Source organism: Mauremys reevesii, linkage group 3 (genome assembly GCF_016161935.1).
Source record: "Mauremys reevesii isolate NIE-2019 linkage group 3, ASM1616193v1, whole genome shotgun sequence".
NCBI lineage: Eukaryota > Metazoa > Chordata > Testudines > Geoemydidae > Mauremys > Mauremys reevesii.
Window position 1 is genome coordinate 92289791 of NC_052625.1, and position 25415 is coordinate 92315205.

The following is a 25415-nucleotide window of genomic DNA, read 5'->3' on the forward strand; positions in this document are numbered from 1 at the left end:
CAGATTATGTGTTCAGTACACTATTCTAATACTTGTAAAAAAAAAATACAGTGAAATGGATGTATGCACCTTTGATGAGTAAGAGAGAAAAAAGGCCCCTCTCTCTTCTTGTTTGGAATAAATTTAAACCTTTACTTTCTTTATAATATTTCACACTTATGTAGCAGCTTTCATCTTTATTTTGCAAACATTACTGAATCTGCACAACATCTCTAGCAATATATCTGAGCATTGTTACCACCTGTCAGGGACGATCTAGATAATACTTAGTCCTGCCATGAGTACAGGGAACTGGACTAGATGACCTCTCGAGGTCCCTTTCAATCCTATGAGTCTCTTATTCTATCCCCATTTTGCAGATAATCTGAGGCAGAGAAGTGACTTCTCCAAGGCCACAAAAGAAGTCAGTGTCAGACTCAGATTTATTTCTTACAAGAAGCTGTTGTAAAGAAAGGGCACAGGGAGCTCTTACTGCAAGTTTCTTGACTTTTCATCAGTTTTATTCAAATCCCTTTTCATTAGCTAGACAAACTGGTTTTACTTTTAATAAACAGATTTACTTACCACTGCTACTAATATCTTAGATTATTAAAATGGAAAAGCCTTTAAAATTCAGATTCACCTTTCACTTTATGCACAGTGTGTTTATCTTTTGAATTGCACTCAACTGTGACAATGAAAAACTCATTGTCACTCTCTAGTCCATTTCATTTTTTTAGATTTTTCAGAAACTAGCCCAGTGCTGCAAAGGTTGTTGTTGCACTTGTTTAAAAACAGTTTCCATTGTAGTTTTTAAAAAATAATGCATAGAAACATGTCTATTGGTCTAAGGCGTCATGAAAAGCTTGACAAACCTAAATGTAGGGTCACATTTAAACGGATGGTGTCTTTTTAATTGCGAAAGCTATGGCATTCTACTCGCATGGGGGTGTTAAACAGTGCAAATTGCCCTTTAAAAATGTATTTTAACCTGCCTACATTGCATCATCCTTTTCACACATCCTACCTGGTGACAGTGACGTTACACGGAACCTTTACCTGCCAGATGACTCGTCTTTTCCATGCATAACAGCTACAAGGTTTTAAAAAAATAAAAGCACTGCAGCTGCCCTAAAAGGAAAGAGGAAGCTAGAACTTTGAAGTGTCGGCCAGAGAATCTTGTCCTGCCCCATGATGCTTCTTCCTGTCTCAGTTTGTGAATTTCCACCTTCCCCTATTCGTTTATAATGCAGCACACGTGGGGGTAGAACTGTTTAGTCTCCTTCTGTCTCTGCAGAGGATTAGTAGCAGCAGAGAGAGTCATGCTGTTCCTCCTTTTCTCTACAGTTCGCTCGAGGTAAAAGAACTCTGGCTGGATACCATTCTCTGGTAAGCCCTGTTCTGCCTATGAAATGAAGGTACCCAGTGAATATTAAAGTTAGTGTAATACTACAAATTTAGACTGCAGAAATTACATGCTGGGGGAGGTGGTCACCCATTGCCATTGTGGCTGTTGTGCATAGATGATTGAGCGAGTTTAGTGTCAGATTTGAAAATTAGCACTGATGTCAGATTAGAGTTTTGTTATATGGTCTAGACTTCAGCATTTATTATCTACTCTTTGCATGTAGTGAAAGTGAAAAGCTCTTTTTTAAAGGAAGGCATATCTATGGTAATTGTACTAAATGCATTACAGATACAATTTCAACTCTCATAATAATGTTTTATAGTTTGCTAAGGATAGAGAGATTGACTTATTTCAAGATATATTTTAAATGATATTTTGGCTTGCAGTAGAGACACAAAAGAACAATTAAATGTTATGATGGGTAATCGTTATTTCTTTGTCCATTCATTCTGCACAGGCAAACAAAAGAAACCAAGGGAACCAGAATCACTAAAGTTCCATCAACTAAATTCCTAATGAAGGTGTTAAGCAGCTGCAATGCTGTAAGTGTGTTTAATGAGTCAAAGGATCTACTTTACAAAATGTTAATTTTTACAAATAATGTTGGAATAGTTTCTCACATTTTGTATTTGTTTTCTTTCTTAGCCAAAACCTCTAAATGCCAGCAATATGGAGACTTTGATTGAGTGCCAGTCAGAGGTAAACAATCTCTAACACCATCCAATTCCTATTGTATGTTCATGTCTGATGCCCTGGCAAACTTGGGGCCAGATCCTCAGCTGGTGTAAATCGGTATCATTCTGCTGAGGTCAGTGGAGTTTGCTGATTTACACAAGCTGAGGATCCAGACCTTGTTGTGTGTTTAATTTGTGCCTTGTTTAGGTATTACATCTAAAGAGCAAATATGCAACAGTGATGATGTTTAAAGTTTGTTTTTAGCAAGATTCAAAAAGAGATTGGATATTTTTAAGGATATCAGGAATATGCAGTCATAATAGTTATTGAAAATATTTTGGAATGTTTCAGGATTTAAGCAGATTTCTAACTATTAGAGATCAGAATGAGACCTACCGCTATGTGGAAGGCAGATTATCCCACATCTGCCTACTGCAGGGATCTTACATCTTCCTCTGAAACATCTGGTGCTAGCCCCTGTCAGGCTTGGGTATGACCCAGTCTGGCAATTCCTAGGTTCCTAATAGCAATTTAAACATTAGGACTGGATAGTTCTATATAATACAGAGTTTACATTTAATTGCTAGACTTAATAATTAATTCCGTGATGCTATATTTTTCCATTTTGTATATGAAACATATCACGGGATTTTGAGATACGGATTTGGTTGGCTGTTGTTTTTTTATCTTTGCCTGCTTTATAACTGATTAACATTTATTTTAGGGTGATATCAAGAAATGCCACTTGTTGGTGTCGTGTGACAGTGAAGATGGGCTTTGCCATCTGATTGGTGAGTTTTGAAAAAAACTTTCCCCTTACATAAGTGTTGAAAGCTGGTATTTCTGCAAAACTGAAGTTGGTGTGTGTGTGTGTGTATTAGTACTGGAAGCAGGAAAACAGAGTTTGTTGTTAATTGATATTATGTGTGTTAATATCACATTATGTGACATCGTTATTATTTTTAACCCTTAATTATCAGGACTTTAGTGAGCCACAGGTGCAGGTCCTGCTAACCTCTAGCACACATAGCAAATTTTCCATTTCATTTTGGAGTTGGGATATTCAACTTCTGCAAAGAAGGCAACTTGTTTTAGAAAACACTCCCATTTACGCTTTATGGGAAAAACATAAGCTTCAGTTCACTGCAATCTTCAAGTTCCCAACATGCCACCATGTTTAAGATCCAGGTTCAAATCCAACCATGGGAGATTTAGGAACCTCAAACAGCAGAAGGCGAGGAGTGTTGTTGATATCCTCCAGGTGTGTGTGCTGTGTTCTAGGGCACCCCCTTGTGGCTGCCTAGAACAAACCTTTAACGTCTTAAAGCGGGTGTTGACCCACCGAGTCACTGTATTTGAGTTTCCGAAACATTAAAAGAGGGCATTGAAACAGAATTCATGCCCATTTGGACCTACCTACTACCCAGACTAGTTGCCACAAGAATTGAGATCCCTGGCACATATCCATAGCTTGCATCCAGTGGGCCAGCAACAACACACATATGCAGATGGCCAGAGCCACCCATCCCCAAACAGAAAAAAGTCCATATCTACTAAAGAAAAAAGGGCCAGTGAGTGATCTATGAGAGGCCTGGAGCACTGGTATCCACAAGGTGCAAGATATGAAAGGATGTGCTTGTAATCAATGCTTTGCAAGGTGCTGGAAAGAAAGAAAGAGCCCCCACTTCCATGAATCCACTAATAGGGACATTGAGCAGGGTCAAATAACGTAGTGAAAGAAAATTCATAACACTGCAAACTGCAGATCCGCTACTGTTGAATCAACCACAAAAGCAGTTCTTGGGCTGCGCACGTTCCTGCTGTAAGTCTAATGCTAAGAGGAACCAGTGAGTACGACATAGAAACAGGAAAGGTGCTGTCTTTATAGAGATGGTCAGAGTGTTACAGTTTAAGGACTTGTTTCCTTAGTAACAGCTTAGCTGTCTTTCAGTTTAGCTTTGCTCTGCTTAGCTTGGCATCCTTGTTTTAATGTGTATGGTGGATATTATTTCCTCTGTCACAGAGCAAACCAGATCATATCCACTGTAGTTTTCTCACACTGACTTTCCTTTCATTTTTGTTTTGCTTTTGCTTGTAATAGATGGTAATAAGAAAAGAAAGAAGGTGATATCATGGCCCTTTGCGCTGCGATGGAACTCTACCATATCAGAGTCCTCGGGACATTTAGAATCTGATCTGAAGACTTCTCTATTTGATCAGCCTCTGTCAATTGTCTGTGGTGAAGATGACACACTCCCTAAACCCATCCAGGTAAGCAAACAGCTAGTAGTAGTCATTTGGTACTTCTTATGTCTAATGGGGGCAATATTTCCTAGTAGGTAGGGCACTAGACTAGTATTCAAGAGACCTCAGTTCTGCTTCTGGGTCTGCTGATGACCTTAGACATGTCACTTCACTCTGCCTCAGTTTCCCCATCTGTTAAATGAGGCTAATGATACCTCAATTTGAAAAGTGTTTTGAGACCTACCAATGAAAATCTCTGTATAAGAGCTTGGTATTAATATTCATGTGCAAATAATAGTGCTACTAAGCAAGATGGGGATTTTCTTCTGTCCTAGAAAAACCCAATCCCTCAACTCCCATTGTCTTCTATGAGAATTACACACATGAGGATTACAGACTAAGGGACTATACAAAAAACTGCATGGATTAGACCATCATAAGTCAGTAGAAAAGCAGCAGCTGAAAAGCTGTGAAGTTCAGGGTGATGGAGAAGCTTGGCTTGATTCACTATAGAAAAAGGGGTTAGTCGCAGAGTTCAGATGCAAATCCAAAGTTTGAGGGTATTCAGGTGTAGGGGGTTGGGTTCAGCCCCTGTAGCTTGGGTTAGAAGTGTGGTCCACTGGTGAGGGCACTGATCTGGGAGTCAGGAAAAATGAGTTACCTTCTTGATCATGTCATTGGCATGTGTGATCTTGAGGAAGTCACTTCACCTTTAAAATATTTCAGAAGCATAAAGACATTATGAATGACATAGTTCCCTGACAAAAGCATTCAGCTTTTGAGCAAACAACTTCTGACCCACACAAATGCCTCCTCAGCAAAGGAAGCGTGTGTCGAGGCCACTTGTCAAGGGTATGATAAGCTTAGAACTGGACTTGGCCCACATTCAAGCAATGGATGTTTTTTTCCAAAGTGAGCTTCACTGGACTTTCAATATGGGAGTGGGGACGAAAACATGAGTGCCCAATTCATCTCCTGCTGGAAATCAGGAGTAATTCCACTGAAGCTGATGTCAAGTTAAAGTGAGAGAAAAGTCAAGCCCTTAAAGTATAATTTGTTGCAAACCAACACTAGATGGTATCCCACTTTAAGAGCAGTGCGGCTCCCACTTATATCTTTAATAACACAGTTATGCTCTATATGGCCTTCCTTACCATTCTTCCATTCCTGTATGTGTGTTTCCTATAGGATATCCTTACTACACTGTACTTTAAAGGACCTTTCACTGAAGGAATATTCAGAAAAGCTGCCAATGAAAAAGCACGCAAGGAGTTGAAGGAAGAACTGAACTCAGGAGCAAAGGTTGACTTGGAAAGCAAACCCGTGCATCTGTTAGCAGTGGTCTTTAAGGTAAATGCACCTGACCCCTAGCTGTGAGAGTAAATTTCTAACAGGAATGGGCAAACTAGTAACTAGAACAGATCCTACTCTGGAACCAAAATTAAAACCAAAGTGAAGCTAGACTAAACTTTCTCAGCTTCAGAAAAAATTGGTAACCTTTTTCATTTCTTATTTTATTTTTCTCCCACTGACTTCCAGTTCCTATGTGACCTTGGACAAGTCACCTCAAAACCTCAGTTTTCCCCTCTGTAAAATGGGGGTAGCTATATTTTATCTTTCTTCGTGAAGCACTTCATGCTGTTTTGTATATATTCATAAAACATACATAAATGGTTGTGTGTATATATTCATACAACATATATAAATGGTTGTGTGTATATATATATATATGTACCTCATATACCACATAGCTAAAATTGATGAGCATTGTGTTGAGTCAAAGTCATAGTAATAATCAAAAGGCAAGAAACGTCTTTATGTTCATTCCATGGTAAATGGTATTATCCAAATGCTAAACCAAAGGTCTCTTCGTTGCAGGATTTCCTCCGAAATATCCCAGATAAGCTACTCTCATCTGAACTTTATGATGAGTGGATGACGGTGATGGAGAAGCAGAGCAATCCTGACAGAATTGAAGGATTGAAAGAGTAAGTTTTGCAATCAGTCCCATTGATATCGAGAATCCAAATCCAGTGACCTGCCTGGAAACATTTCCACTCATGTCATTTGTAGAAAGTTGGTGCAACTCCTCCAGTGGTTAATTTTGGAGTGAAAACGGTGCAGAACAGCATTTCTCTAGTAACAATACTATCCTAATGTATGTGAGATTGATTGAAAAAACATAAGACCCCCCAGAATAATGAACAAACAGACTTGCAATGTTTTAGTGATTAATGCTGTTCGTCAACAGTGGACAGTCAGTTGGGGCCTGATCCAAAGCCCATCGAAGTCAATGGAAAAGCTTCCATTGGTTTGAACTTGGTCCTGGGAAAACAAAAGAAAATTTTTCATTCTTGTGGGGGGGAAAAAAACCAGAAAAATATAATTTATAACTAACAGCTGACTTATATTAAATCACTATAAAGCTACATAACATGACTTTAGACATGTTAAGGATCAATATTATTGAACCTCTCCAGTGATATTTCTAGATGGCATATCATTTATTAACATTGATTGTTAATTTATTTTAAAAGTATTCTAATGCTTGCTTGTCAGTCAAGACGTTATGGTTAGCCACACAGTCAGCTGCTGTTGGGGATTTTTGAATGGTAGTTTTGTAAAACAGTTAAGAAAATGATTTTCCTCTTTTTAGAGGAAGTGTCGTGTATGTTAGCTAAACTGAAACTTATTCCCACAAAGAAGAGGTCATTGTCACCTACTTAATTTTGCATTTTTTCATGTTTCTTAGAGTTGCAGACAAATTACCAAGACCAAATCTCCTCTTGCTCAAGCATTTGGTCTTTGTGCTTCACCATCTCAGCAAAACCTCTGAGGTCAACCGGATGGATTCCAGCAATCTTGCTATCTGCATTGGGCCAAACCTGCTGACTCCAAAGCAAGCTGAAACTTTACCACTCGAAGTCCAGAAACAGATGAATGACAAGGTTAGTTTGGCTTCCTCCCTCTGCCGCTCCCCTAAACAGACCCTTACCATTACTATTTGCCTTCAGAAGCTAAGTGAGGCACCACTACCAACCATCTCTGGGTCAACCCTTCACTGGTCTATTCAGAAACGGGTCATCAAGTCTCCTTGACTCATCATCTACATTGTACAAACAACGAGTTAGCCTAGAGTACACGCTACTCATATTTCCAGCTCATGAATACAAATGTACTGAACACATATATATATATATCAATAAAATATACAGTGTGTGTGTGTGTATATCTAGATACACACACACACACACACTATTTGAGTTGCAGTCTTCAATTGAGAGTTAAGTCTTTTTGGATAAATCTGAGCAGATCCACATATCCATAGGTCCAGGACTCCTGTTCCAAGGTGGCCCATTATGTAGCATGAGACTAACATTTTCACAGGATCCATCCATTCTTGCAAGCCCTTCATCGTTCAGCATGGTTCTGTTCAAAGATACCTTGCTGTCTGATATGTGGAACTCTTTATAAAGGAGTAGCTTAACCTAATGTTGTAGCAGCTACCCAGTTGCTGCAGTATTATATGCAAAAGTACTGTACCGTATTATGAAAGATTAGTATATACTATACATGTTCTTTGTACCCCTTCGGTTAAAATAAATTCATTAACCTAGATCTTAAATTGCAAAATAAGAACAAAACCAGTGCCAGTTATGAAACTGACAGTTCAAATGCTTAGTTTAATACACACAAATACTTATTTTATTTTCACAGGTTAAGACATTAGTGGAATTCCTCATTGATAACTACTTTGAAGTATTTGGGGAGGATATATCTCTGCTCTTCAGTCCATCAGCTGATGATTCACTGGAACACACAGACAGCTCCACAGGTACTATGATGTGTTGATGTATTTTACATATTGGGTGTACTGGACCCACTTTAGATTTGGATAAATAACATCCCTGTATATATTTATGCATGGTATCTGGTCTATCAAGTTCTCGAAGCACATTTATATTAAAATTTTACTGAAAGTGCAGAGGTTTTCTGGGTGCCAGACACAAACTGACAATGTTATTTTATTGGAGCATGCTCTACATGCTAAAGAAATCACATAAAATGACAATATCCCACAAGGCTAGACTCATTCCCAATGCCGAGCATCAGCTGCTCATACAGTTTATAAACTCATAATATTCATAACCTTTGATAGGACTCTATGCTGCAAGGTGCTGAGTGCCCTCAGCTCCCATTGAAGTCTGACCCCATGGATTTTAAGGAAACCCACCACCCTTTTTCATATAAATGGATTAAGAAGATTGTTCCTAAAAAGAACTATGAAAATTGAAACAAATGTGCCCCATTAGGAAGCTATAGAATATAGTGATTGTTCATAGCTGGGGGGGGCTTTCTACTTGTTTTCTTCTATCCCTATTCGTAAAACTGTTTACCTTCCTTTCTCCCCCTTTAGCCCTCCAAAAAATATTATGCTACAGTTAGTTGGGTATATACCTGAATTTAGTGAATTTGTCAGATAAGAATTCTTGAGGTGTTCGACTGAACTACATGGGTCAGATTCTCAACTGGTATAAGTTGCTGTAGTTCCACTGAAGTCAATTTACATCAGCTGAGGATCCGGCACCATAACTATGAATAAATGGAGATCGGCACATCAATAATGGTTATTTTCAAGTTTTTGCTTGGCATGTAATGTACTGACAATTTCTTCCTCTCCCACAGAACTGTTATCTCCCACTCAGCAAAATGACTCTGCCTACGAAAGCACTGATCCCGAGGCTGAATGCAGCTCCAGCATTTCTCAAATCAAGCAGCTCCAGAAGGCCAAAGGGAAAACCAGTAGCCTGAGCAGCAGAGACCCACAATGCCAAAAACCACAGGACCTCCCCCCCTCTGCCTCTTCACTAACCGTTTTTAAAAACTCCATAAGCACACTGGATAGGAGATTCTCTGAGCCAGACATGTCCTTGCAGGACTGCCTTGAAGGCAAGATAAGGAGCCAGAAGCTAACCAAAAGTGAGGATAACTTCACCATCCAGCAGGAACAGCTGAGGTTGCAAGGTCAAGAACTGGAAAAGCACCTGCCAGGGGAATTTTTTCCTGGAGGTCACTATAGGACTAAAAAGCCACTAAACTTAAGTGTGAAAACCATCTTGCCATCAGAATTATCAAGTGGCTCATTACCCAAAACATCCTCCAACTGTTCCTTGGATAGCTCCTTATCCAATTCTGACTGCTCTGTCTTTACCAGCTCACCATTAGTTTCTCCTTCCAGTCCCAAGAGAAACTTCGTAACCAGACCCCAGTCCTTTTCCACCAAGACTGCCGATGAAAATGACACACCCATCAGAGAGATCAAAAAGCACTCCATGTCATTTTCTTTTGCAACCCGCAAGAAAGTGCTAACAAAAACCCAAAGTTGGGAGCCTGGAAAAGCTACGGGCTTTCAAAGAAACAGCTTCAAGAAGGACTCAAAGAAAGAAAATCAGTTTTCAGGCAGAATAGTCCAGGAACACTGTACCAACAATGGCAAACCATCTGCGGTATATCAACCAAGATCTCGTTTCAGGTCAGCTGATGAGGTGTTTAGAGAAGTGGACCAGAAAAATCCTGGCAAACCACCATCGTATGAAGAGGCTACTAAAAACTGCCTGGCTGCTAAGGTCCCTTCATACAGTACCTTAACAGTTCAGAATATGAGAGCAACTGTGTCAAATCAAGACTCTTTGCCTCCTCATCCATGTCTCAGCAATAGAGAGGTTACAACAGATACGGATCAGAAGGATCTACCCTCTGACAGACTTTTTGTGGTAAATGATTCTCAGATACAAACTGAAACCATTGACATTGGAATAAATTCCCGTGCAAGTTTACCTGTAACCCCTCGAGTTTATCGTCTCAGGACTATGTCTGAGTCCTATCAAAAGAACAAACAAGAGTATCTGATACGACGATGCAGTCAGCCAGTCTTTGAGGTTGACCAGATCAAATATGCTAAGGAATCCTATGTTTGAATAGACTGTCCATTCTCAACACAATGTACAAATAGTTGTCTTGCAAAACATCGTCCACAACATTTTACTTTAAAAGGACCAAGACTAAGCTAGCTTGGCGTGAACACTTCTTTTGCATAAAGCTTTTCTGAAACTGGGTGTCAGCCTAATGTATCATGTTTTTCCAGCATTGGGTGTGTGTGGTGCATTATAATGTAAAAAAGTGTATATACTGCACATAATATATTACACTGAAAGAAAATAGTAGAAATGTGAGAGCTGTGTGTTATAGAGTGTTGTGTTTCTATCCTTCAGAGGTCACTTTCAGGGCTGGGAGGGCAAAAATTTAGCCCACCTGCCTTTTCTCTTATATATGTATGAAGGCTTTGTGTAATTTGCTATATGTTTTTCCCCTCTAACATAATGAATTGCTGATTTTTTTTAATTTAAAAAATGGGTCAGCAATCCCTCAGTCCCAGAATTTGAGACATTAAAGATGGAAAATAACTGTTTCATCATCTAGTCCAGTCCCACCCTCTCCTAATGCAGGATTGCACCTCACAACATACTTTTCTAGCGCTCTGTCTGGTTTTAAATGACTCAAGCAATGTTTCCACCACTTACCTTGGGATACTACTTCACACTCTAATAACCCTTACTCTTACGAAGTTGCTCCTACTATTCAAGCTAAATTTCCTTTCTCTTGATTTTTATCTCATCACTTCCAGTTATACTCATTGTTGCCCTCCTAAACAATCCCTCTCCCTCCTTGGTGGTTAGGAGTGCAGCCTTACAACAACTAATCGGCATTATGATATAGTCAGTCATGATCTCCAATCAAAATCAGGGACCTATTTTATTAGGCATGTACCTATACAGTGTAAGAGACTGTCCCTGCCCTGAAGAGTTTATAGTCTATAATCAGGGTGCACAGAGGTGGGAGAAAGGAAGCATTGTTATCCCCGTTTTACAGAGCACATGAACAAGAAAAATCCTGCAAGTAAAACACTTCACACTCGAGCTTCCAAAAGCTCTTTAAAACCTACAATGAGGGACATTTTAGTTATAAAAAATACTTGACAGTGTCTTTTAACCTTACAAGAATAAAAATGACTGGAAGTGTAATGTGTTTTCACATGTAGTAACTCACATGTTAACAGCACTTATCTCCAGTTTATGGTTCAGTGCCTTGAACCAGGACTGAGGAGACTTTTTGGTTTTTCCTCCCGTGTAATTTCACTACAATAAAGCACTTTCTTCTGCACGTCTAATTGTTATTATATTTTATTCGTGGTCTCTTTCTTTTTACAAACGTTCACACACTATCTGCATAATGTGACATACCCGAGTAATAGGATAGCAACTAATTGCTAATTATTGATTAGCATTACTACTACTATTGCAGCTTTCAGAAATTGAGAGCTGAGTCTGGCCCTCAGAATATCTCTACCAAGGAACCAGGTTATGTTGGCACAAAGCAGCATTAGTTCTGGATGGGGGTGGGGGAGTTGCAAGGGGCTGATGCTGTGGGAAAGGTTGGTAACGTTTGTCAGAATGTCGGTGCAGGCAGGGAGATGGCAGACTGCTGAGGCAGCCGCTTTCCAGAGAACTTGCCTCCAGCAAAGCTCTCCAGAGTTGTCAGATCTTATGGTTTTACCACAAGTCCTGGGAAATTTGGTGTTTTACTTGAAGCCCCAGCTCCTGAACACAAGTGGATATGTAGAACCTCAGCTTCATTTTTAAAAACTTAAGACTTTAGCCCTAATAGTTGCAGAGGTTCCTTGATCTCTATTCCAGTGCCCAGACCCACTCCAGCCTGGGGCAGCCATTCCTGGGCTGCAATATTCTGAGTCACTCTGTGGAGATGGCACATGTGTGGTTCAGTCACAGCTGAAGCTGTGAGAGATTGGGCATGCTCAGTGAGGGCAGAAGCCTGAGATTTTAGCTGCTAGTCTGCACTGATCATGTGTAAACTGCAATTTTTCAAAGGCTCACAACAGCTAAATTTGGGCAGATTTTCACAGGAACACTTAAAGGCACATCCCCCCATATACAAGTCACTCCCTGCCAAAGTTCAAGTCACCATAATTTTTTAACATGGACAAAAATTGTATTTTCCCTAGTCTCGGTTTCAGAAATGACTGAACTGTTTTGGCTGACGTTTTCTGGAAAAGTTCAGCCTGAGACAGCCACACAGCATGGAAAACTTCATCCCAAATGGTTAAAGTTAGGCAAAGTTAGAAGCAACTGAAAACAATGTCTTATAATGGGAAATATTGGGAAACCTTAAGAACAGGTGGTGCTACCAGCCCCACCTTAATATAAAGATTTGATAATAGATATGCACACACTTCTACAAGGGCTATATAAATGTTTTTTCAAACTCAGCTAGAGGAATGTTCAAGCCAAAATTTATCTTGCCCAATTGGCTAGTTTTCTGTCCACATACACTGAGACGAGAACCATTCAACCCAAAATCGCTTGATCCAGAGCTCATAGTCAGTCATTCCCACCATAGCCAAACTAATGGGAGCTGGCAGTGGGGGAGAAAATACATACATGTATCTCCCATGCAGCATCTCCCTATCATGGAAGGGAGAAAAGGCAGAATATTCATGAAGTCCAATAATGATCTAAATGAGGCCTGGAGCTTAACTAGAAAGCACGGTGTTCTTCCCATCCTGCAGCTCATTAGTGATCATTTAGTCTGATCCCCACAGGCCATTTAACTTCCCCAAAATAATTCCTAGAGCAGATATTTTAGAAAAGCAACCAATCTTGATTTTAATATATCTACCTGGGGAACAAATATTTAATAATGGCTCTTCAATCTAGCAGAGAAAAGTATAACACGATCCAATGGCTAATTATTCTCCCTGTCAATAATCTACTCTTTCTTTCCAGTCTGAATTTGTCTAGCTTCAACTTCCAGCCACTGGATCTTGTTATACCTTTCTCTGCCAGACTGAAAACCCATTACTAATTATTTGTTCCCCACGTAGACATTTATAGACTGTAATTACATCACCCCTTAACGTACTCTTTGTTAAATTAAATAGATTGAGCTCTTTGAGTCTATCAACATAAGGCATGTTTTCTAATCTTATAATCATTCTTATGGCTCTTGTCTGAACCGCCTCCAATTTATCAACATCCTTCTTGAATTGTTGGCGTCAGAACTGGACACAGTATTCCAGCAGCAGTTACACCAGTGCCAAATACAGAGGTAAAATAACATCCCTATCCTATTCGAGGTTCCCCTGTTTATGCATCCAGGATTGCATTCATTCTTTTGGCCACAGCATGACATTGGGAGCTAATGTTCAGCTGATTACCCACCATAATCCCCAAATCTTTTTCAGTCACTGCTTCCCAGGATTGAGTCCTCCATCTTTTAAGTATGACCAACATTTTTTGTTCCACATGCATACATTAGCATTTAGCCATATTAAAATGCATATTGTTTGCTTGTGCTCAGTTTACCAACCAATCTAAATCTCTCTGAATCTGTGATCTGTCCTCTTTATTATTTACCACTACCCAAATTTTAGTGTCATTTGAAAACTTTATCAATGGTAATTTTATGTTTTCTTCCGGGTCATTAATAAAAATGTTAAATAGCATAGAACCAAGAACTGATCGCTGCAGGACCCCACTAGAAATACACCTGCTTGATGATGATTCCCCTTTTACAATTACATTTTGAGACCTATCGGTTGGCACAAATTCAATGAATTAAAAACTGGCTATGTTAATTTTATATTATTCTAATTTTTTTTAATCACAATATCATGTGGTACCAAGTACAGGCAGACGATGCATCCAAATGGAGCTCCTTGACTTCAACAGCGCTTCATGAAGCTGAAAGGGCCCACCCACGCATCGCTGTTTGAAAGATCAAGGCCTTATATGCTACAGTGGTGTGTGCTATAGACAACCTTACAATAAATAAAGATTAGTCTGAAATCACAAGCCACTTTTTCTTCAGCCTCACCAAAGCAATGTCGTCTTCTTGTACCATGCTCTTTGGGACCTTTCCTGTCATGTTTTTCTCTTCTCTGAGGCAAGGCATTGCCAGCTAAATTCCCATGGCTGCACAGCCTTGCAGCTATTAAGCCCCATGCAGAGGCTCAGGGCTACAGCAGGGAGAGATGCCTGGACCTGCCACAGCAAGGCAACACGCCCCTCCCCACCGGACGCAGCGCGGACCTGCCCAGGACTTGCCGCAGCGGGTGAAGAGGAACCCCTCCCCCGGCCCGGGCCCACCAGAGCTGCCAGGAAGAGGAGCCCCTCCCTCAGCCCAACCCAGCCCCGCTGGAGCTGCCACAGCAGGGGAAAGGTACCTCTCCCTCAGCCCCAAGCTGCTGCAGCGAGAGAGGGCTGGGGGAGTCCTCTCTCCCCACTGCAGCCCAGGGAAACCTGCACCCCAAACCCCTCATCCCTTGCCCCACCCCAGAGCCCACATCCCAACCCTCTGCCTCAGCCCTGAGCCACCTCCCACATGCCGAAACCCTCATCCTCACCCCACCCCAAAGCCTTCACCCCTAGCCAGAGCTCTCGCCCTCTGCCCCCAACCCTCTGCCCCAGCCCTGAGCCCCCTCCCGCATGCCAAACCCCTCGGCCTCACCCCCACCACATGAATATTGTTATGTGTGCCAATATGAAGTTGATATGTCACATATCACCTCCATATTGGTGCACATAACAAAATTTATTCCACACATGGACATAAAAAATTAGAGGGAATACTGATTGCCAGCATAATCTAGTACACCACTGCTTGCTATCTGTCCAGTCAGGGTCATGAAGTAGCAGCTCTCTCCCATTCTAGCTCACCCTTGTTGTCTGGGGAACACACCTACTTCTGGGAAATGGAAGAACCAAACAGATGCTGAATTCCTTGGGGTTGTTTTTTGGTTTTTGTTTTGTTTTTTTGAAAGATCTAATGCTGTATGTGAATAATTAATGATGATACACTGTTACTATCATGGATATGTCAGATTTTTTGTGTGCAGCAAACAAATGCATTGAATTTCTTCCACTGTCACAGTGCCATGAGGTCCTCCTAGAAAGTCTTTCACTTTGCTTCACAAGGATTCCAAATAAAATTCTTAATTCTGACGGACTCTCCCTTTTGGAATCATAACACCATTTTTGGCTTGTCTACATTTTCCCCTTTTTCCTAACATTTCCCACCATGGTTACTACCTGTGCACCTCTCCCAGTAGAAGCAACCGTGGGAGCACTAGTGAAGACCCATCGCCGGCTTTCAATTACTGTGTTGTCTAAGTCTGCTCAAAGCAGGGGTAAATGATAAAAGGGCCAGATTCTAATACCAGGGCCGCCCAGAGGGGCCAGGGGGCCCCCCCCCCCCACCCCCCCCGGGGCCCCCCCCGGGCACCCGAGCCGGCCTGGGGGGTCCCTCGGCTCCCGGTGCCTGGGGGGGCCTTGTGCGGCGGGCGCGCGAGCTTCTGCCGCGCAGGTCTTCGCCGCGGTCCCGCGGGGGTGCCTCTTCGGGAAGGACCCCCCGGAATTACCGCGGGAAGCCCCCGCCCCCGCGCCAGCTCGGCTCGGCGGCGGGGGGGGGGGGGCCACGGGCGGGTCTCGGGGGCGGCGGCGGGTCAGGAAGAAGGGCCCCCGCCCCGCCGCCCCGGGCCCCCGGAATCCTCTGGGCGGCCCTGTCTAATACTCTTACATTCAGTAGTTCCTTATGTAGTAAGATGAGGCCCTGAAACATAAACCCTTGTCTCAGAGGCCCGGTATGAGGCCTAAGGCCTGAACTACAGTAATGGTCAAGACTTTGTTAACATAAAGCAAAGTTAAGCTGTGAGCAAGAGGCAGGCCCTGCTCAGAGTCTGGCAAGGACAGGGCTGATATTGCAAAAATACACATACCTAAAATGTACTGGACACTAGAGATATAAACATATGTCAGGATGGTACCAGAACACTCCTATACTAGCACATTCCACACAGATAACAAGGAACATGCTGACCCAGCCTAAAAACAGGGGCAAAAGGGAAATATGATGGATGGGGTTGTTTTGATCGAACCAACATGTACAAGGTGATAGGCAGCACCTTACTATGTAGAGGGGTTGTACCTCAATACATCAGGAGTGAGGTGTAACTTGTTTGTACCTGTGTATACGAATGCACCCTTGAGGGGTTGCCTTTGTCTGGCCTAGGGGGCAGTGGAGAATCCTGCCACCGATTGAGCTGGTCCATTGTCAGAGAGCTAGCGGAACTGTAAACATCTGATCTGGGGATCTAGACTGTGTTTTGTTTGGCAATAAACCTGGCCAGGTGCCTTCGTACCTTATCAGAGTCTGTGGTCATTGGGGCTTCTCTTGGGGTCTGCTGTGCCAGCTATCTGCACATAGCCAGGGCAGCAAGCAGAGGGAACACATGCACACAGCTGACTGTTATCAACAGTGGACACAGCAGAGCACCACACTGGTGCCGTCTGACAACGTTACTACTACCCAAATTTTATTCATGCCTGATCCCCTCTGACACTGATAACACTGACAAATAAGTTTCTTATTTTGATAAATTTACTTTGCTTTAAAGATTGATTTTGTCACTATCCAATTAATTTCGAGAAGTAGGCTTGCAAGTTTTTTACTTTACATGATATAATATACGTTACAAAAGAACTCTACATCCTGCACTGACAAAGATCACTAGAGTTTTAAACAGGCTAGTATAGGAAACACTAACATCTTGCTGGTTCAACCAGGACTCTCTCTGGGTAGATCTACACTGCAGCTAAAAACCCACAGCTGGCCCATGCCAGCTGACTAAGGTTCACAGCAGCTTGGGCTAAGAGCCTGTTTAATTGTAGTGTCAATGTCGGGGCTCAGGCTGCAGCCTGAGCTTTGGGATCCTCTCATCTCACAGGGTTCTAGAGCCTGGGCTGCAGTCCAAGCCCACATGTCTACACAGCAATTAAACAGCCCCTTAGCACAAGCCCGGGCCAGCTGGGGGGGTTTAATTGCAGTGTAGACATACCCTCTGTGATAGGATCAGAGTACTTCATAGGCTAATATGCACTCCATTGAGCTGTGGACTAAAATGAAGCCGAGTACTTTCTCGAGATTTTATTTTTTTAAGTGAGATTGGGGTCTCCATAAAATGTTGATGGGAAAGGAATCTGAGAAACTAAGTTTTCCTCTAGTTCCAGACACAAATTTACCAAAAGTGCAAAGCTATACTTACCCAGGGTTCCAGCTTAGACTCATGTGTACTTCTGAAATTTGAAAAACCCAAACTCAAAATTACTAAGTGCAGCTATTTACATACACAAAACAGTTCCATACAGCATTCTCTCCTAACCTAAGGCATCAAATACCAATATACAGAAGTACAACATAAAACAAAAAAGATTTTAAACCCCAAAGGAAAACCCCTGTCTGAACTATTTTTAGACAGACAACAGGAATTGCTGTTCTGTCTCCAATCTGTTCTGCTTTTTGCTGCCTGAGCTCTATATCACAGCTGTGCTGCAGCTGTTTGATTGCACACCAGTACATGTTGACACCACTCCCATGGGCTGCAGATCACAATTTTAGGCAGCCTTCCACTGCACCTGAGCAGAGCTCTTGACTCAGAGAACGAAACTATTGTCCTGTTGAGTACTATGCAGGCCAGTGGGAAATGAGCCCAATACAAAAGTCTAGACACATAAACTAGGCACCTGAATGGAGTAGCAGGACCTACAAGGAAGATTAAGCATGAAGACAATTACATACTGGCCTCCAATGGCGAAGTAGTGAGTCACAGAGCTGCATTTGGGGGGCCTACCAGAGCACACAAGGACAAAGAAGAATAATTTCTTTCCACTTTGGGGAACCAGAGATGGGAAATGCCACAGAGATTTGGGACAAAAGGGGAATGGAAAGTAGCACACTCACATCTCATACACAGATGAAGGCTTGAGCGGAATGAAGTAGAAAAATTCCCTGAACTGCAGAGGATTTAAAACTGAAACAAAGGATCCTGGGGAAAAGAAAAGGGAACTTCTACTCTCCTTTTCTAGGAGCTCCAATCTCAACCATTCCCTGGAGAAAAACATGACTACATGAGGGCTGTCAGGCATCTTATGCTTCTATCAACTGGATTTCTCTTGAGAACCTCCTTTCCCCAGGATCCCCAGAAAGAAAAAAAAGCCACCTACATTGAACTAACAGACAGACACACAAAACCAACACACAAAAGAAATTTGAGTAGATCACACTGCCAAAGCCTCCAAAGCAAAAATACTATTTTCATAGTCTCTCCACTCCAATAAATCCCTTAATCCATTCCCTCTAATGGAAAGAAAATTAGAGATAGAAAAATTGAAAAACTGTGATTCAATATAATTCAACATTTTTATTCAATATAAAGCCCGTTGCCACGTAATATGCACTCTAATCATTCCACCTCTCTACTAATGCTGCAGAATGGATTCTGTTAATAGAACTACTTCCCCTCTGCTTTCACCTCATGTGGACACTTAGACCTGGGCAGAGTGGGTGGCAAATGCTATCACTCTGTTCCGGTCGTATTTTTGCACTCCCTTTGCAAGTGACTACATGAGGTGCAAGGAAGTGGAGCAACCAACTCTCAGGTCAGGGCCTACTACAGCAGAGCCAGTCTGCAGGCAACCTAAGGAGCACATCTGGCCTGCAGTAGGCTGCCTGATTGGTTAGCAGAATTAGCAGACTGGCTCTTAAGCCCAGCAGCAGTTCAATGGCAGCTCAAAGCATTTGACCATGGCTGTGATTTTTCTTGTGCCTGTTCACCCCTAGCCTTTGATTCTAACCCTTGGCTCCAATTCCTAATTACCAACTCCTGTGCTAACCACTAGGCCTGACTCCTGCTCCAACCAATGGGAATGATCACCCATGTCCTTGTCACTGACACAGTGACTCGTTTAGATATTCTGTCCTCACAAGTGTTTCAAACCTATAAATCACAAAGTCCAGGTGCAAATCACATACAACTATTATACCTAGGGTCTCCATTAATTTTTGTTAGCAACAGTAACTCCTAATTCTATTTTATAAATCTCCAGCAGAGCTAACTTTGACTAAAAGGAAACAGGAAACCCACAGTACTCTCTGGTTTCTCAGAATTTTGTTCAGTCAGTGTTTATCTCTTGTGTCATCAGAGCAATGTGTGACTACTCTCTAGCAGAACTTGTTAAAGCCTAGAATTCAGGAGGGGTGATTACAGTTTAAATAATAACAATAATCTATTTGGTTTACAGACTCTATGTGAAAGTCAGCATAATCCTCCTTGTGCATTCCTCTCTCATCCACACACACCCAGTTTCAACTCTCCCTGGATTTGTCCTCTGCTTAGACTACCCGATAGGTGTGCCTACTGGGGACTCTGAAATAGAAATTATCTAATTATCTTTGGGTTTTTTTCTATAGAGCTTATACCTATGCTTCACTTCTGTTTAAAGCTAACCTTTCTCCGTTGCTATGGTAAGTGTTTTGATTCACATTTCCTGTTTGCTTTGGGTGCAGCCAGTTCTAGATTCTTCATGCTCTTCCACAAAGGAGAGAGAAGGCCACTCTCTAGGTACATGTGACAAATAATAACTAAAATTACAAGTGTGTACCAGGGGTGCTGGAACAATTTGTATAGCGGGGATGCTGAGAGCCACTGAACCAAGCTGTAAACCCTGCATCTACTGGAAACCATCTCAAGCCAGCAGGTGCAGCAGCACGCCCCACATCTCGAGTTCCAGCACCTATGGTGTGTACACCTGAACAAATGGTTCAAGCAAAAATCTAAAGCCAGGTTTGTCTTCTGATCTATGTTTCACAGGCTGGATAATGACATGAGACAACTCCATCTTATTAAAGAAAAACAGCTCTTTATTCAATCAGCAATCCATGATCCTCCCTCCAGGTTCCATGATTACTATGATCAAAACTCAAACACTACATACTCAGTTCAACAGATGTCTCAGTTCAAATATTGCAATATTTTGCTGCACTGTACATTCCCATGCTGAGGCCTCTAAGACCTTATGCATATGGTCTAGGGAACAGGAGAGAGACACCACCTTCCTGTGTGTAATGCAGCATAGTTCCATGCTGTAGGACTGCAGAAGGGTGGTCTTGTTGTTAAGGTCCTAGATAGTACTAAGGATATAGGAGTTCAATTCCTGCCTCAGCCATAGACTTTCTGTGTGATCTTGGGCATGTTATTTACTTTCTCCATGCCTTGGTACCTCATCTCTAAAATGAAGATTATATTCCTCTGACTTCCAAAGGATTTGTAAAGATAAATTCATTAGAAACTTGTTAGGCAATCACATTACAGTGACAGGAGTCATGTAAACTGATATTCAGATCTCATTCCCAGCCTACAGACAGAGGGATAAGCAAGGCTGATGCTCTACAAATTTGTCCCTAGATAATGCAGGTGAATAATGACTGTATATGCCTGAGGGCATTCTTTGCCAAAAAATTAAAAATTCTGTGCATAATATTTTAAAATTCTGCAAGTTTTATTTGTCAATAAATAAATGCAGAGGCTCCAGCATGGCAGAAGGGAGCACAGGCCACTGGCTGCACAGAGGTGAGAGATCACCCTGCGACACCCCCACCCCCTGGGACACTGACTCAGCAGTGATGCTGTACCCAACCCTGACACAACACAAGGCCTGGACCTGTCCCAGAAACATATTGGGGCCCTGCATCTCTGCACCAGGCACACCAGGTATGAGGCAGGCAGGCTCAACTAGGCAGGATCCAAGTGTGGAGAGGCCCAGTGTGGGGGGATCGAGGTGTGGGGTGAGAGGGTTCTGTATGGGGCAATCTGGGTACAGGCAGCTCAGTGGGGGGGTCTATGTGTGGGGGGGATCTGGAAGCACAGAGGCTTGTTTGGGGGAGGTTCCAGGTGCAGGGGCAATGGGATTCTGCAGGGGCTTCCAGGTGAAGGTGGTTGGGGCTCAGTGGAGGGGTCTGGGTGTGGGGGTCTCAGCAAGGGAGTCTGGGTGCTGAAGGAGTAGGGCTTGGTGGGGGTCTGGGTGCAGCAAGTTGGGGGTCAGTGGCTTGGGGGTCTGTATGTGGGGGCTCAGGGTGCTGCAGGGGGTGGGACTCATCAGGGTGGGGGTTTGAGTAAAGGGAACTCAGTGGGGGGTGGTCTGGGTTCAGAGGTAGGGGTCAAGAGGCAGGAGGTCTGGGTGCAGGGGAGCTCCAGATGCAGTGGGGAGGGGTTGGGTATGGAGGGCTAGGGGGGTTCTGGATGTACAGGGTGAGACTTGGAGGGGGTGTCTGGGTATGGCAGGTCCAGATGCGCCAGGGTTGAGTGGATGGGGGAGCAACTCCCCATACAGTGATCCCCTCCCCCTGCAGCTGAGGAGCGATGCGGGGGCAGGAAGCAGGGGAGGATACTGAGCTTCCTGCAGCTGGGAGAGGTTTCTGGGGGTGGGTCTGACACAGCCCCAGCCACTCCTTGCAGGGGAAGAGGAAGTCCCATCCTCTCCTGCCTCCAGCCCAGCCAGGACTAGCAGCTGATCCCAGCTCAGGGTAGGAACCACTGGCTGGGGTGTTCATAGCCCCGTGGTGATTTACCTCTCTGCCAGCTGCCTGAAATTATGTACCTGCACTTCTAGGGAATGGTGCATGACTGATCTTGCAGCTTCCCTTTGCTTCCCTGTCAGAAAGTCATTTTTCTGTGCAAAGAAATCTGCGGGGGAAATGAACTCTGCACACACACAGTGGTGCACAATTCCCCCAGGAGTAACTATAGATGCAGTGGAATTGAAAGGAAGAAAAAAGGTAGCTGGAATACAAATTCAAGGCTTCCTTAATAGCAGAAGAAAACAGAGTGTTTCAGTGGGGAAATGAAAATGTCCTTCTTGTCAGGGTTGAGAAGAGGGTGGACAGGGAGATTCACTGCCATTTGCACTTTAAAGATCAGGGACCAAACTGAGACCTAGTACCAAGCAATGCCCTACTCTTTTTTCCCCACTGTTTTCCAAAACATATACACACCATTCCTCACCCTTCTGCATTCTAGATCAGGCTGTTTCTTATTTCCTCTCACTGCCTGGGTACCAGCAAGAGGGTCTTTGAGAGCATAAGAAAAACAGTCTCCTTGCTTAGTTCAGGTGCCAGGTATCACAGTGGGGTAAAAGTCCTGCTCAGCTACTACAGCTCCAGGAGAGAGCATGCTCAGTTGCTCTGGAGAGATGGTGTATGCAGTCTGATGACACAGGAGAGAAGAGGGGCTGGTGCATGCTCAGTACAGACAGAATCTTTGGAGAATTTAGTGGCCAAACTCTGACAAGTCTCTACTGAGGATATGCAAACTGTGATTATTTTTAAAAGGCTCATAACTCTGTGTGACAGTTACAGTATCCAATCAGATCTACTAACCAGACACTCAAAGTCCAGTTACTGTGGGCAGAGGAGGCAGGGAGGCAACAGGTCATCACCCGTGCCATGCCAGCCCCTATTCCACGAGGGCTGCCTCCTACCTGCATCAGGTGGCTACAGCTCCCAGCCCGGCTCCACATGAGTCCCTCCCAACCTGGGTAGGGTGGGGTGGGGTGAGAGGGGAGGGAAGGGAGGGGAGGGAGAGGGGGAAAGCAGCAAGTGACAGGGAGACGGGGGAAGATGAGTGAATGGGGGAAGGAGTGGGGCAGGGGCGGGGCCTCAGGGAAAGGGTGGGGCAGGGGCAGAGCCTTGGGGGGAAGAGACAGGGCAAGGGTGGGGCTTCAGGGAAGAGGCGGGGTGGGGGAGGTTCTGGCACTCCTGCTGGAGTGTACAGTTTTTAAAAACAGTAGAAACTCGAAGATACGAACACCAGAGTTATGGACTGACTGGTCAACCAGACACCATGTGAAAGGGAGAGGGACATGCTGTTTTCACACACACACACCCTCTGCCCAGAATGGGACAAGCTTGCAAACTCATGCCAGGATTGAGGAGGGAGCTCAGCTGCAGCTGAAGCCTGGCCTGGACTGTCAGCTGCTGGATCTGGAGCCCGAACTGCACTTTGCTCAGAGTTACAAACATTTCAGAGTTACGAACAACCTCCATTCCTGAGGTGTCCATAACTCTGAGGTTCTACTGTATTTCAAAATTGGCAACCCTAGTAGTCAGCTCTCTCAGAGTAAGAGTACAGTGATCTGGCTGCTGCAACTGGAGCTCTCGCAGGCTGGTTGATGACTTTCCAGCTTCTTTCCAAATCCCAAAAATTTAATTAATTAATTCTGTGCCCCTGTCAAGGCTGATTCCCCACTCTGGCACTTCAAGTGCAGAAGGTGGGGGGCTCACAAGGACCCTAAAAATTAATACTTGTCACTCCAGGCTTGTATTAAACTCCCAAGGTTACAGCTTTTCTCTGACCTTGGATTGGTAGATGCTGCCACCACCGAAATGCAAAACCTTTGAGAACTCAGGAAGGCACACTTGGGAATTCCTACCTGTGGGGTACCCTTGAGCCATTTCACCCCTCCTCCAGTGAAGATCTGAGAAAGAAAAAAAAAGGAAATCAGCTGTTGCCACCAGCTAATTAAACAATATGTGCACAAACCTCTTAAGACACAAAAATCCAATTCTGTTCTTAAAAAAGGTAAATGTTATTAGTAAAAAAAAGAGAAGCAAATACATCTGGGAATTTAGGCTTTTGCTAGATTAAAAAAAACAGCTACAAGGATTAAGCATCAAGAATAGCTCTCTTGAGGTCCAGCTTAAAAGGGATAAACCTAATCGCGTCTTCCTAGACATGTCCTGATCTACTTACATATCTGGGGGTTTAGATGAGTAGTTTCTAGGTATGATATGGATGATTTTTCATACCTGGCCCAAGCTTCTCACAGCATAACTGCTCCCTGTCTGCCTCTCCCCGAGAACAACAGACAGATAGACAAAAGGGGAGTCTTGTTTCAATTTTTAAAAGTTCTAGCCTTCCCTTTGGCTCTTTTGGCCAATTGCCCACTCACTTCTTTTTACCTATATATAGCAATGAGATTTTTTAACCATTTACAGGTAGAGCAATTAGAGGACAGCTACTAAGAGGGATTTTATAGCTACTAACTGGCTGAGTGTCCATAAAAGGGAGCTCCCCCCACCTTCATTTATCACAGCCCCACCAGCCCAGAAATAATTATGCACTCCCAGACCTCTATCTGCCCATCCTTCAGCCCATCAATGTATTATGCGCTCAAACTCCCAAACCCACATCTGTCCCTTGAAGCACCTCCACTCCCTCTGCAGTTGCAGTGTTTCTTCACATACGGACACCCCAAGTCTGTTGTTGCCGGAATGGAGAGGGAAGGATGAATAGACTGACCTATTGTTCATGTGAGGAGAGGGAGAGGAGGGAGCAAAGCCAGACTGAGGAGCTATTTCTGCTCTTCCCCCCCCCCCGAGAATGGTACCTGCCCCCTTTGACCTCTCCCCTCCCAAAAATCTCCTCTGGGCTTCTAAGGGGGAGCTCTGCCCACCTCTTGTAGCAGCCCAGTTTGGCTGCCTTTCCCCAGGAGGCTGGGAAGTGGGGAGGCAGCCAATCAGAGGGAGTTTTTCCCCAGGGAGGGGTGGAACTCATGTGGAGGCTGGAACTTCCAGCATCATTGAGAGACTGGTTCAAGTAAGGTCCAAAAACACATTCTTGGTGATGAAATCATGAGAACTGGCAATGCTGCACAGTTTCTCCAAAAAATTCTTACAACCAATTCATTAATGTGGGCAAAACAACTTATTTTCCCAATTTTGTTCTCTGAAATGGATAAACCATTTTTGCTGAAACCTTCCAAACAACTTCAGCCTGGGGAAGACACTGGTCATGGAAATTTTCAGTCTGAATGGTTAAAGTTTGGCAAAATTATAAGCAATTTAAACTAGGATCTTATCATAGGAAGTGTCAGGTAAGCTTTTTCATAGAGTCATGGAGTTTTAAGGCAAAAAGTCTGATCTCATGTATAACATAGGCAATTAAATTACACCAAGTTACCCCTGTATTGAGCCCAGTAACTTGTGTTTGGCTAAAGCAGATCTTCCAGAAAGGCACCCAGTCTTGATGTGAGACATCAGCAGATGAAGAATCCACCATTTCCCCTGGTAGTTTGTTCCAATGCTTAACTAACTTCACGGTTAAACATTTGTGCCTAATTTCTAAAATGAATTTGTCTGGCTA

At 43.3% G+C, this 25415-nt stretch overlaps 1 protein-coding gene and 1 long non-coding RNA gene across 2 annotated transcripts; one reads left to right on the top strand and one right to left on the bottom strand.

The window, feature by feature from the left end:
- Window positions 1-1242: 1242 nt before the first annotated feature.
- Window positions 1243-11527, top strand: LOC120402201 (T cell activation RhoGTPase activating protein). The gene is made up of 10 exons (XM_039532651.1): window positions 1243-1368; window positions 1845-1929; window positions 2033-2086; window positions 2787-2853; window positions 4164-4333; window positions 5495-5656; window positions 6185-6294; window positions 7059-7254; window positions 8024-8141; window positions 8993-11527. Exons 2-10 carry the CDS (start codon window positions 1903-1905, stop codon window positions 10282-10284), a joined length of 2196 nt encoding a protein of 731 aa, XP_039388585.1. The 5' UTR covers window positions 1243-1368; window positions 1845-1902; the 3' UTR covers window positions 10285-11527.
- Window positions 6104-23750, bottom strand: LOC120402203. The gene is made up of 3 exons (XR_005597057.1): window positions 23704-23750; window positions 17484-17514; window positions 6104-6631 (listed from the first exon to the last, which is right to left on the bottom strand). It is a non-coding gene; the product is annotated as an uncharacterized LOC120402203 (long non-coding RNA).
- Window positions 23751-25415: the final 1665 nt, after the last annotated feature.